The sequence below is a fragment of the Trachypithecus francoisi genome, unplaced genomic scaffold (assembly GCF_009764315.1).
Source record: "Trachypithecus francoisi isolate TF-2019V2 unplaced genomic scaffold, Tfra_2.0 Lachesis_group10, whole genome shotgun sequence".
Classification (NCBI taxonomy): Eukaryota; Metazoa; Chordata; class Mammalia; order Primates; family Cercopithecidae; genus Trachypithecus; species Trachypithecus francoisi.
Window position 1 is genome coordinate 53,540,433 of NW_022681455.1, and position 13,405 is coordinate 53,553,837.

Consider the following 13,405-nt stretch of genomic DNA (forward strand, 5'->3'; position numbering starts at 1 on the left):
AGTTCCTTAGAGATCATCCATCAGAGCAGAACCTTAGCCATAGAAACTCAGTCGCTCAGGTTTCTATGGTATGTCGCTCAGGACATACCAACCCAGATAACCAAACTTGCCAAGTGCCAATAAATGTGTATCAAAAATGAACTCTTTTGGCTATAAGTCTGAGGCTCATTACATCCTTCTTTGTCTTTTTAAACCATGTCTGAGAAACATAACCATTAAGTGGAGATTAAGTCATCGCTCGTTCAGTTTCCCTACACACCAGTGATAACTAAGCCACAGAGATACTACCAAAGTGACCCAAATTCATATGCTGTCCCAGTGCAAGCCTGTCTCCTTCTAAAAATTATAATCAGGATTTCAAGGATCATATGAAATGTAAAAACATGCATGGGGGCTTTGTGGCATTTATTTTGGTCTGACACCAACTTCTGCTATTCTCCCAAATCCTTAATATGTTCTGATATGGTGTTGCCAGATGCCCCCAGTACCTGCCCAAATGGCAAATCCAGAGGCTTCTTGTCCTTCCCCACCTCTTGAAAGCCTGCCATCACTCTGCCTACACACAGCAATACTTCTAACTCCCATACCAAATTTCTAGGAAATTAATATCTGCGGCTTTATAATTAAGATTACTTTTTCAGTTGACGGTAAAGTATATAATAGCAAAGAAAATGCTAAAACCTGAAAGGTTGCAGGGCAATGAATTCTATCACTTCTGGTAGAATGTACCGATTTTCATAAGTTACAGAGTATTAAGTGTTAAGGTATTCTGAAACAATTAAAAATTGTTAAAAAATACAACTAAAAGAATGTATATATATAAACATGCAATTCAAAACACGAAATGATAGGGTTTTTTAATTAGTCTTACAGATGAGGAAATTGTGGTCCAAAGAATTTAAGTTCTGTTTTCTTCTTCTTTTCTTTTTTGAGACGGAGTTTCACTCTTGTCGCCCAGGCTGGAGTGCAATGGTGCGATCTCAGCTCACTGCAACCTCTGCCTCCTGGGTTCATGCGATTCTCCTGCCCCAGCCTCCACGGTAGCTGGGATTACAGGCATGTGCCACCACTCCCGGCTAATTTTGTATTTTCAGTAGAGACGGGGTTTCACCATGTTGGTCAGGTTGGTCTCAAACTCCTGACCTCAAGTGATCCACCTGCCTCGGCCTCCCAAAGTGATGGGATTACAGGCGTGAACCACCGTGCCCAGTCTTAAGCTCTGTTTTCTAAGCTCACACAACCTGGGATGACCCCAGGTCTTAGACTCTTATCTTCAGACTAAAGCCCATTCATAAAATGTATGTCAACTTTCAAAATAATTGTGCTTTAACCAAATATCCAGTCACAGGATGATAACAGAGATACTAAATGATGAAAACTATGGCTTAAGAGCAAAGAAAATCCTGACCTTTTAAAAACTTGGCTAAATCTTGGGTGATGGCAGGTATCTTATAAATCACAATGATAGCCAGCTTTGCACAAAGTTTACAGACAAAGGAAAACAAAGCTAGAAGGATAGAAAAGTGGGAAACAATTCTACTTCTAATCAAGATGGAGTAACAGGGGCTAAATTTACCCCCCTACCTGAAAAAACAAAAAACAACAACAAAAATAAATAAAGAGAGAGGAAGAGAAAATATATGAAAGAATACTTTTCAAGACACTGCATATCAGATAAGAAAGGATCCCTGAGATATAGGGGAAAATCAGTGGGCTCTACAATTTCCCCCACTTACTGCCTGGGGAGAGGCTCCAGGTCATGGGCAGGAAGGTAAAGTAGAGCCCAGTGGACTCCCTGGGTGGAAGAGATGGAGATGAAGGTCTGGGGAAATCATTTACAATAGAACTGAAACATAAGAAACATTCAGGGATAACAAAAAAGACGTGAAAGATCTATACTGAAAAACTACAAAACACTGCTGGGAGAAATTAAAGATGTAAGTAGAGTGGAGAGATATTCATATACTCAAAGACTTGATCAATATTGTTAAGATGTCAGTTCTCCCCAGACTGAGCTATAGATTCAATGGAATCCCAATAAAAAGCCCCAGTAGGGTTTTTGTTTGTTTTTAAGTAGAAATTGCCAATCTGGTTCTAAAATTCACGTGGAAATTTGGAAAATCAAAATATCCAGAAGAGTCAAACCAGTTGAAAAAGAATAAAGCTAGAGGGCTAATACTACGTGATCTCATGGCTTATTATAAAGACACAGCAATCAAAAGAGTATGCCATTAGCCAGGTGCAGTGGCACATGCCTCTAAGTCCCAGCTACTTGTGAGGCTGAGGCAGAGGTTTGTTTGAGCCCAAGAGTTCTAGGGCAGCCTAGGCAACACAGCAAAACCTCATCTCTTAAAAATATAAATAAGGCCAGGTGCGGTGGCTTACGACTATAATCCCAGCACTTTGGAAGGCCAAGGCAGGCGGATTGCCTGAGCTCAGGAGTTCGAGACCAGCCTGGCCAACATGGTGAAACCTCACCTCTACTAAAAACACAAAATTAGCCAGGCGTGGTGGCGCATGCCTGTAATCCCAGCTACTTGGGAAGCTGAGGCAGGAGAATCACTTGAACCTGGAAGGTGGAGGTTGCAGTGAGCTGAGATCATGCCACTGCACTACAGCCTGGGCCACAGAGTGAGACTCTGTCTCAAAAAACAAAACAAAACAAAACAAAAAACAATAAAAAACAAGAATGAAAACAGACTGAGAGGAAATATTTGCAAAGTTTGCAAAGCATGTGTCTGATAAGACTTATATCGAAAATATAGAGAATGCTCAAAACTCAATAGTTTTAAAACAGACAAATGATTTCAACACACTTCACAAAAAAAGATACACACGAGACAAATCGGCACATGAAAAGATACTCAACATCACTGATCTTCAGGAAGATGCAAATTAAAAATACAATAACGTACCACCACACTCCTATTAGAATAGCTAAAATTAAAGAGACTACTGCCCATACCAGTGTTAACAAGAATGTGGATGAACTGAACTGGCATACTCGCTAGTGAGAATGCAAAACGGTACAACCATCCTGGAAAAGTCTGGTATTATAGTTTCCTTAAAAAGTTAACACACACCACTCCAAGGGTAATAAGATGAAGAAAAACATTAGTCCATACATACAAACTTGTATGTTAATGTTCATATGATTTTTTTATAATAGTGAGAAACTGAATGCAACACAAACGGTGAATGCATAAACAAACTGGTATATCCATGGAATGAAATATTACTCAGCAATGAAAAGGAATGAACTACTGACGCTTGTAACATGCATGGATCTCAAAATATTTATGTAGAACCAAAGAAGCCAGACCAAAAGAGTATATGCTGTATGATTTCCTAGATATATGAAACTAGATATCAAATGCAAACTATGATTTCCTGGATATGAAAATCTAGAAAATGCAAACTACAGTAACAGAAAGCAAATCAGTTGCATGGGATGGAGAGAGGAAGAAATTACCAAAGGGGCATGATGACATTTTTGGAGGTAATGAATATATTTATTATCAGAGGTGATTTTATGATGTATACATATGTCTAAACTTACCAAATTGTACATTTTAAATATGTGCAGTTAACTTTATATTATAACTCAATAAAGCTGTTAAAAAATTTTTTTGAAACACCTGATTCTATCATGAAATGTAGAAACAGAGTGCTAATTAGCAAGCTCATTAAGATATGGTCCTTCCAGTAATACCAGCAACATCAGTAATGCTTCATATACAGTTTTCTAACTTCAATAATATATTCACATGCCTTGACAGTATGTAAAAATGTTCAGAAACATAAATAGTGATGTTAGAGGCTCAGTTAATATTGTGACATCTTTTCTGAACATGCAGAGTCTTACTGAATGTTACTCAGGTTTATGCTTCAAAATGAAACTACACACAGTACCAATCAATGAGTACATCTGCTAATACCATACTTCTAAGACAGTAGGGTCTTAACATGCAGGAATTCAACAGTGATATGGTAGGTCATAGTAACTGGTAAGCCTTAAAGGATTTTTCTGTAGGAGATAGGTATAGAAGACTAATATACTTTTTTTTTCCAGTCTACTTTTCTCATGTTTTTAAAGTACAACATAACCTCTACTTATCAAGAACTAGACAAAGACCTCTACAAGCTGGCTAAACCTATTCACTGCATTTACACCACCAAACTGCACAATAACCTTCACATACTATCCAATGGTATTTCTCACCTTTCCTCCTTTGTTACACTGTTCTTTTGACAATAATGCCTTCCTTTCTCCCCTTCATCTAATTAATGACCACACATTCTTCAAGGCAGTTTCTCAAAGGTGGTGTCTGAAGAAAAACCAGAATCAACTGAAGTGCTCTCCCTCTCTCTCTCTAGCATACACACATGCACGCATGTGCAAAGGGCACAAGGAAACTTCTGGGGGGTGGGTAGGGGTTAATGGACAATAAATGCTGTTGAATCAATGTCCAGTGACAGCTAAAAAAGACAGATGCGACAACTTTGCTTTTTGTGCTACAGAATACGCTATGACCTATAGAAGAAACCTGAATCTTTGTCATGCCTATTAAAAAATAATTAATTTGTGCTCTATATCTTATTTTAAGAAGCCTAGCCTGTGTGAATGCATTTTTGAAGAGCAACTTAGAAATACGATCAAAATCGCTTGAGCCCGGGAGGCTGAGGCTGCAGTACACTGTGATGGTGTCACTGCACTCCAGCCTGGGTGACAGAGCAAGACCCTGTCTTAAAAATAAATAAATAAATAATATTTTTAAAAAAGGAAATAAATATGATAAAAAATTATTGTTAATGGAATTTATCTGAACAAGCAAGTTTCACTTAACTGTAAAAAACAAACAAAAAAACCCTACATATGTGGAATGTTTCATTCCCCAATGACCACAGCTATTTAAATAAGATATACTGGATGTTTTAAATTTTCTAAGTAAATGGTTTAGGCTATTTATGAGTTGTAACTTAACAGGCTAGGCACATGCAAACCATCTCGCTAATATTACCTCTTTTAATCTCAATAACCCTGTAAGGAAGGTAGTATTGTCCCCATTTAATAGATGACAGTTTGAGAGAGTAAGCAACTTGCCCAAAGCTATAGAGAACCTTCAATTTGACTCAAATAATTGTGCTTTTGTCCATTCTAGATTTATTGCTCAAGACTGTATTTTTAAATAGGATCACAAGCTTATTCATTCATAAGCTAGGCATTTTCATTCTTTTTTTGTTTTAAAGAGATGGGGTCCCACTCTGTCACCCAGGCTAAAGTGCAGTAGTGGCATGATCATGGCTCACTGCAGCCATGAACTCCTGGGCTCCAGCAATCCTTCCACCTCAGCCTCCCAAGTAGCTGGGATTATAGGCACAAGCCACCATGCCTGGCAAGCTATGCATTTTCTAAATAGGCACTTCAGCATTCTGAACCCAGCATAGGTAAATTGGAAGTTCAAACTCAATGGATGATATATCAGCCCTTAATAAATCCCATTTCTGTTTTATACATAAGAATAATGCTCATAAAGATGAAAGATACATTGCATTTTCCTCTCAAAGTTCACATGGACTTTTCTGCTAACTAGAAGATAATTTACCTTTTTGCCTTCAAGAGCCACTGCACTGGGTTACAAACTTAGAAGAAGTCTAAGTTTTAAATGTTGTTTTCTGACCCTGTACAACCTATACAGTTTGAAGTCCGCAAAAGGAAATTCAATGAAATTCATGACTATGAATAACCCAAAACCTGGTAAAATGTTTAAGGACTGGACCTGGAGTCAGACAGATTTCAATTCTGATGATACGTCTGCTGCTAAGTAGCTGAAAAGGTCTGGTGGGCAACCAACATTGGAGTGATTAGCAAAAAATCAGGAGTCATATTTATTACATTTACATCATAGATTTCCCAGATCTGTCTTTTAATGTGCCTAAGTTACAAACAAAACCCATATCTGAAAAGCTGCGTGTGAACTGTGCAGAAGTGCTTACTTGTTTGTATTATCGGCAGGCAACAGGGCACCCGGGAAATATCCCCCTCATCTCTCCTCATCCTGGGGCAAAATAGGTATCTTCCTGGAACCTAAGAACTGGAATTTCTGTTTCCCACAGAAGCAGCACAGTAAATGGTGGCTAGAGTTAGGACCTGTCATAGTAAAGGTGAAACAGGCATCTGCAGGCTGATCCTGGAGCTTCTCACAGGAAAATACCTGAGTTCCAAAAAGCCAGCACACACGCAGCTCTGTAAGACAATCCACTTCAGCCTTGGACGAGAACACACGCTGAACCCCAAATCCAAGGTTATTTCTGGTGTGAAGAGACAAATACTATCCTAGTAAGTAGAGCTGAGCATTTCTAAAGTGGCAGCCTCTCCTTCCAACCATACCTATGGCAAGTTTTCAGTTCATGTTTGTCTTTTTTGATCCAAGTCCATGGCTCTGTAAGTGCAACAGTAAGCAACAAAAAGCAGCATTTTGATATGATCCCCATAAAGCCAAACATATCACATCCAAAACACCACTTTCTGTGCTGCAGGCCATTCTTCATCTCCACGTGGCACACCACCCACCACACCCACTTTTATCTACCACACACACACTTTTATCTGCCCAGCCTGTTTCTCAGTTATTTCTCAAGGCTTCTGCACACAAACAAGCTCTCTTGCATCTGAGCCGCTAGGCTTCTGACCTGTCTTCAGACTTCTATTCAGAATGTGTACCAGTGAGTTCCTACTATGTGCAAAGATTAGTGCTAACCTGTTCTTTTTCACAAGGCTCACCTCATCGAATAAATACATCTGAGACTGTGGCCTTCAAACTCTTCAACTGTGAACCATTGTAAGAAATAATTTACATGCAATCCAATGCACAAACCTACCCTTCACACACCCCCTCAAAAGATAACTCAGAAGTTCTACATAATATTCTTACTATGGTATGATAGATTAATATTCTTCACCCTGTCCCATTTAATATTTTAAAAAGTCCTGTTGGCAAAGAGATATTAGCACTCCAATGTTCATCAAAGTTATTCACCATTGCCAAGATGTAGAGACAACTAAATGTTCACTGACAGAAGAATGAAGAAAATGTGGTACATACAAGCAAGGGAATATTATTCAGCCTAAAAAAAAAAAAAGAAAATCTTGCAGTATGGGACAATTTAGATGAACCTTGAGGACATTATGTTAAGTGAAATACATCAGTCACAGAAGGACAGATACTGCTTGATTCTACTTATATCAAGTACAAAAAGAGTCAAACTCATAGAATCACAAAGCAGAATTGTTCCCAGGAACTGGGTGGAGGGGAAAATTGAGGAACTGCTAATCTGTGAGCATGGTTTCAATTATGCAAGAAAAACTAGTTCTAGAGATCTGTACAACATTGTCTCTATAGTTAACAATACTATATTTGTGCACTTAAAAATCTGTTAAAGAGGTAGATCTTGTGTTAAGTGTCTTGCCACACACACACACACACACATAAGTCCTGGATGGAATCTTCTAAATGTATGTCAACCCACTACTGAATCATGACCTGCAGTCTGAAAAATAATGCTCTATCTTACAAAAGGGTGATTAGATTACGTTGACATGATGATGATGCTAGAGGAATGGTTAGAAGCATCAGCAAACATTTAGGCATGATGAGACCCTCCCAACCTCAACCCACAAAAAAAAAAGGTCACTTCTTCTCTTTGCCCATAAGAGATGTAGAGAGGTGGCCAGGCACAGTGGCTCATGCCTGTAATCCCAGCACTTTGGGAGGCTGAGGCAGGTGGATCACCTGAGGCCAGGAGTTCAAGACCAGCCTGGCCAACATGGTGAAACCCCAATTCTACTAAAAATACAAAAATACAAAAATTAGCCGGGCGTGGTGTTGGGTGCCTGTAGTCCCAGCTACTCAGGAGGCTGAGGCAAGAGAATCGCTTGAACCCTGGGAGGCGGACGTTGCAGTGAGCCAGATCACTCCAGCCTGGGTGACAAGGGCAAGACTCCATCTCAAAAAAAAAGAAAAAAAGAAATGTAGAGAGGTACCACAAGAGAGAATTAGTATCTGCATCCCAGATCAAGGGTAGGAGGGAGAACTAGCTGGTGGGAGACCAAGGTTTCACTGAAGTGTCATTGCAGGAGGAAAAAGTAGGGTGGGGATTCTTTTTAATCACTGGGCAATCTTCACAATCTTAATTCTTTCCTTTGTGTCAGGCAACTATCAACACTTCAGGGCAGGAATGTTATTCTTCTCAAAAATTCTATACTCCACCCAGAGACATAACTGAAGCAAATTTAAAATAATAAAAAATGAGCAGTGGGTTATGTTTTTTATCTAAGATGACTTTCCTACCTCAGTTTCTGTTTACTCACCACTCCAAAAGACCTCAATATGTTAGTGGGTTGGGGGGAACAAAGGCAGATGTGGAAAACAAAATAGTCTAGGGAAATAGAAAGGATAGATCATAAAACAGTAAAATGCTGGTAAAAGCAGCATTTCAAATGAGGTTTAAAAAAATCAATGTACAGCTTTGTATTTATAACAGAGTATTTGGAACAAGAAATGTGAAGGTAAAGTCTCAACAGTCACTAAAGAAAGTTTTCAGTGAACATCATTTACACATTTTAAGGTAAGAGCAGTGTTATCAAATCTTTTTGGGGGGTGGGGGGCTAAGGTCTCACTGTCACCCAGGCTAGAGTGCAGTTGAACAAGCATGGCTCACTGCAGCCTCAAACTCCCTGGCTTAAGCGATCCTTCCATCTCAGCCTCCTGAGTAGTTGGGGCCACAGGCACACGCCACTACTTTTAAAATTTTTTGTAGAGATGGGGTCTCGCTACATTGCCCAGGCTGGCCTTGAACTCCTGGGCTCAAGCAATCCTCCTGCCTGGGCCTTCCAAAGTGTTGGGATTACAGGCCACCACGCCCAGCCATTATTAGAGTCTTAACACAATATCAAAGTCTAATTCTCCACAGATCTGCTCAGTATAATTTCTTCAAGAAGTGTTACGACCTGGCTAAAATGCTGCATCCAATGTTCTCTCTTTATAGATGCATAATACAAGTTTGCATTATTGCCACTCTTTTCCAAGCCCCTTGATCTTTCGGAGTGGGAAGGAGGTAAACCTATTGCAAAGCTCTCCATGAAAGCCTGTTAAAAGCAGAGACACGTATTTCAAGACTCTACTCTTCAGTTCTTCTCACTTCAACTTACCCAACAATTACAAAAGTCACTTAAAATAGGTAGTTCTAAATGCTCTTCCTGCCAACAGGAGAGGCCCTTTTTAAAATGGTAAGATTAAGGATTCCTGGAGGGTCTTGCAGGAATACACCAAATGGGATGAAGATGGATAAGGGGTGGTGGGGGGTGGGGCATTGTTTCCGGAATGAGTTGCTGTGCTCCCACTGCACTGCAAATTTCCTGTTGATGTAGTTCTACCTGGGACAATGACTACCAAAGACATGAACTGCCTGTCTTTGTAGAGAGACCTAGTTAAGTGTCAAAAGAAGCACAGGGCACATTGGCTCACGCCTGTAATCCCAGCACTTTGGGAGGCCGAGGCAGGTGGATTACCTGAGGTCAGGAGCTTGAGACCGTCCTGACCAACATGGTGAAACCCTATCTCTACTAAAAATACAAAAATTAGCTGGGCCTGGTGGCGGGCACCTGTAATCCCAGCTACTCAGGAGGCTGAGGCAGGAGAATTGCTTGAACCCGGGAGGCACAGGTTGCAGTGAGCCGAGATCATGCCATTGCGCTCCAGTCTGGGCACAGAGCAAGATTCCGTCTCAAAAAGAAAAAAAAAAAATGGAGCAGCACAAAAAAATGTCAAACTTTGAACTGCTCTAGAATGACTAGTTACCATACAGTGTAAACTTTAAATGGTAGTTCACTCACTCATTCATGCCACAAGGACCTGATGCCAGGCACAAGGCTGGGACCTAGGAAAACAGAGGTGAACAAGCATAATGTCCCTGCCCTATTTCGTCTTACATTTTCCTGTGACACACAATACAAAAATGAATATACAAAATGGCAGATGCTGTAAAGAAACTATGAACTTTACAGTAAAACTGAAGAATCATCACCAAAACACATGCTGTGCTTTTTCTGTTCAAAGAAGTGACGAACCACTTTTTGTAGAAATGTGAATTACTAGTCATCATACTTTCCTAATTTAAAACAGCACAATTTCTTCACCTGTAGGAGGCAGAATTATCTCCCAATCTTAAAAATTAAAAAAAAAAAACACCTAACTTTTTGAAAGGAGATATTCTGCACTGGTGTAACAGTGCAGACCTCAGCACTTAGACCTAGAGTGATAACAACACTGGTCAAAAGATAAACAGTTTACACAGGTGGTAAGCCATCTAAGGCAAAAACTAAAAACAAGAGAAACAGAGATGGACTTCTCAAGAAGTCATTTAATGTGTACTGCATACGCACGTAATTTTCAAAAACAGAAAGGGAAGGCACAAAAAGTTTTGGCAGATGACACTAAACCAACAGTTTTAACATTGCTGCATTCCAGATCATTCCAATAAACAATGGTTCAACATACTGAGAATCTAGAGACATTTCATCTCTAGGCAGAACACTGGTTTGTAAAGTTTAGATGCTGGACCTAGGCCATGGAAAGACACAAGCAAATCCTAATGTTGAAACTCTAAATGCTTTCCCACTGAGAACTAAACAGGAAAGGGAAGGTTCCTCCCCCATGTAGGAAACTGAGCCATAATTTACTGGTTTCAATTTAGAGCTATCAAGTGTGTGTGTTGGAGGGGAGGGGAGATGAGAAGTTGGAGAGATTTAAGAAAAAGAGACCTGCATGAGGTAGAGCAGAAGTGGACATCCTGAAGACCTGATTTCTAAAAGCAGCAGGCCTACTAGGAACTTAGTCTCTTTCATATTGACCGCAAAAGCGAATTTTGAGCCTCTAAGGTGGATCGTGGTAGTTGCCTGTCTGCAGATACACTAGGTTGAAGACTCGCAGCACCTAATGTCACTTTTTCATGCTCACGCCCTCCCAGCGCCCAATCCGTGTTTATGGAATGAAGGGGAAAACCCAAAAGAATGAATGAACGAGAAAGGAGTCTAGTCAGGAGGATGGCCCTGGACGCAGACTAGGCGAAGTCAGGGACGATGCTCCCGGGGCCGGGAGGCGCTAGAGGACCCCCGGGCACAGTGGAGAACGCGGAATGCGATAGGGCAGGGGGCGTAGGGCCAGACAAAGGCAGCGCGGGTGGCCAGATAGGGGTGCCGGGCAGGGGCGGGGGCCGCGGGCGCTCACCTCATCGCCCCACTTGAGAACGTCCTTGTGCCGGTCCTTGACGGCGTGGTAGATGTGTAGGAACTGGAGGATCCCGTGCCGCCGCACGTGGTCGGCATGGCGCTTGGTTTCCTCCCAGCTCAGCGGCGAGCCCTGGGACAGCAGCCCCATGGCAGCCCCCTCCTCCTCCTCCTCGGGGCTGACGGCGGCCGCCCGCTCCCGGCGCGAGACGGTCACTCAGCCGCCCGCAGAAGGCAGCTGCAGCTCCACCCCGCGGGGGCGCCCTCGGGCCGCAGTCGGCGGAGGGAGGGTCCCGCCCGCTCCGGCTCCCCGGCGGCGGCCCCTGGCGCCCAGGTGACAGACCCTGGGTCCGACGCACCGCGCGGATGCGAAGGCAGAAGACCGAGGGCAGGCGGGACGGCTCTCCGCCCAGCGGCCTCGCCCTCGCCGGCTCCCTGCTGCTTCTGCTCCCGCTCCGATGCGGCGGCGGCTGCGGACTCCACGGCCGCGCTCCCGCGGCGGCTCCCGCTTCTCTTTGCCGGTGTGGTGCACTGGCTTCTTCCTACTTGTGACCAAAACCTGCGCCGCCGCCGAGCATGCCCAGTTTTTGCGTCCGCCAGCTCGCCGCTCCTGGGCGCGATCCGTCGCTCCGGGTTTTATAGACTACGGGCGAAGGCGGGGACAGGAGGAGGTGCAGCGGCGGAGGCGTGGCCGGGGTGAGCCGGTGGGAACTGCGGAGACTGAGGAGGGGTGTGCAAGGGTGGTTGGGGCGGAGTCGAGGGGAGCAGCTCGCGGGAAGGGGGCCTGCGGTCGGCCTCGCTGTAAGCAAACGCGACATGTCAAAATGCATTTTTTTTTCCTAATCAAAAGAGACAAACTTGGGGTTGGGGAAGAAAGTTGATTGTTTGAATCAATGACGAACTCACCATATTATTTTTTAGTTGGTCAGGGCCTCACACTTAAATCAGTGAGAGAGGCAGAATGTGTTGAGAAAAGTATTAACATGGTAGTGAAGTGAAACAGTTCAACTCTAGGCTCCATCACTTACTGACTGTGAGACTTGGGACAAGTTCTTCCCATAGCTGCATAAAATTAGATTAATTCTATCTTTTATAGATGTCGTAATTATGTGCATAGTGTACATGTGTATAGTGTTGATGGCCAATAAATTGACCCGGTTATTAAGAGGAATCACTTTGTCAACATTTGTAAATCACCATTATTCCCTACTCTCTTGATTAACTGGTGACATATGTTCTCTGGATGGCACAGACACCATTTATTGCAAAAAGTCTTGAGATAGACCATATAAGGAACATCTCCAAAAGTTTATCCTCCATCTAAACCTAAAATTCATCCCTCAAGTGATCAAAATGACGTTCATGTGAGCCTACAGTAGGGCTGAAGATAGTGGGAACACCTAGAGTTGGCCTTATCTTGGAGGGAAAGGAGAGGAAGGAGGTACCATGCCCCCAAATAATTGTTTAATAAATATGTGTTGACAGAGCAATGACCTGTCAGGGGAAAAGTGCAAGCAACTAGATCATACATGTACCTACCCAGAAAGTGTGTGTTTATCATACCATCTTCCCTCGCACTACAGAGTTAACATTTAGTAAGCACTTATTAATTGCTGAATGAGTGAGTACATGATAGCCAGATTCTCTTCTCCCACAGCCTTCATATTGGTTGTGCCACTTACAGGACTTGGGGACGTGAATACCCAAGGTCTGGATGGGATTTCCACAATGGTGTGGGGGGGGGGGGCGGGGGTGGGAGTTAGGGATGTTTGAAGCCCAGGAGATGATGTTTCCATCCTCCTCACACAGCTGAGATAGAAATCAAACCACATTCTAATTTTTCCACAGCCTTTCCTCTGGGGCAGAGATGACTTAGGCCTTTTGTACCTTTAATTCTAGAAAAGTGCTTGGTATAGAGTGTGTGCTTAATAAATGTTAGCTTCTCCATGAAAAGCAGGTAGTGGGAGAGGGGGAGAAACAGTGTTTCACATGTAGGTAAGACATCCAAGGATCACTGGGTTATTCTCACCATCTCACTTCACATTTTCATAGACCTACATTGTTCAACATGACAGCCATCAGCCACATTGGCCGATGCACACTTGAAATGTGGCTACC

General features: G+C 42.5%; 1 protein-coding gene across 2 annotated transcripts in view; it reads right to left on the reverse strand.

Annotated features, from left to right (window-relative positions):
• Nucleotides 1-11,919, reverse strand: part of GCLC (glutamate-cysteine ligase catalytic subunit) — a 47,725-nt gene extending 35,806 nt beyond the window's left edge. For both annotated transcript variants that reach the window (XM_033217471.1, XM_033217470.1), the window contains exon 1: nt 11,289-11,919. In XM_033217471.1, coding sequence (XP_033073362.1) covers nt 11,289-11,438 — 150 coding nt within the window. In that variant the 5' untranslated portion in view covers nt 11,439-11,919. The remainder of the gene's footprint in view (nt 1-11,288) is intronic.
• Nucleotides 11,920-13,405: the final 1,486 nt, after the last annotated feature.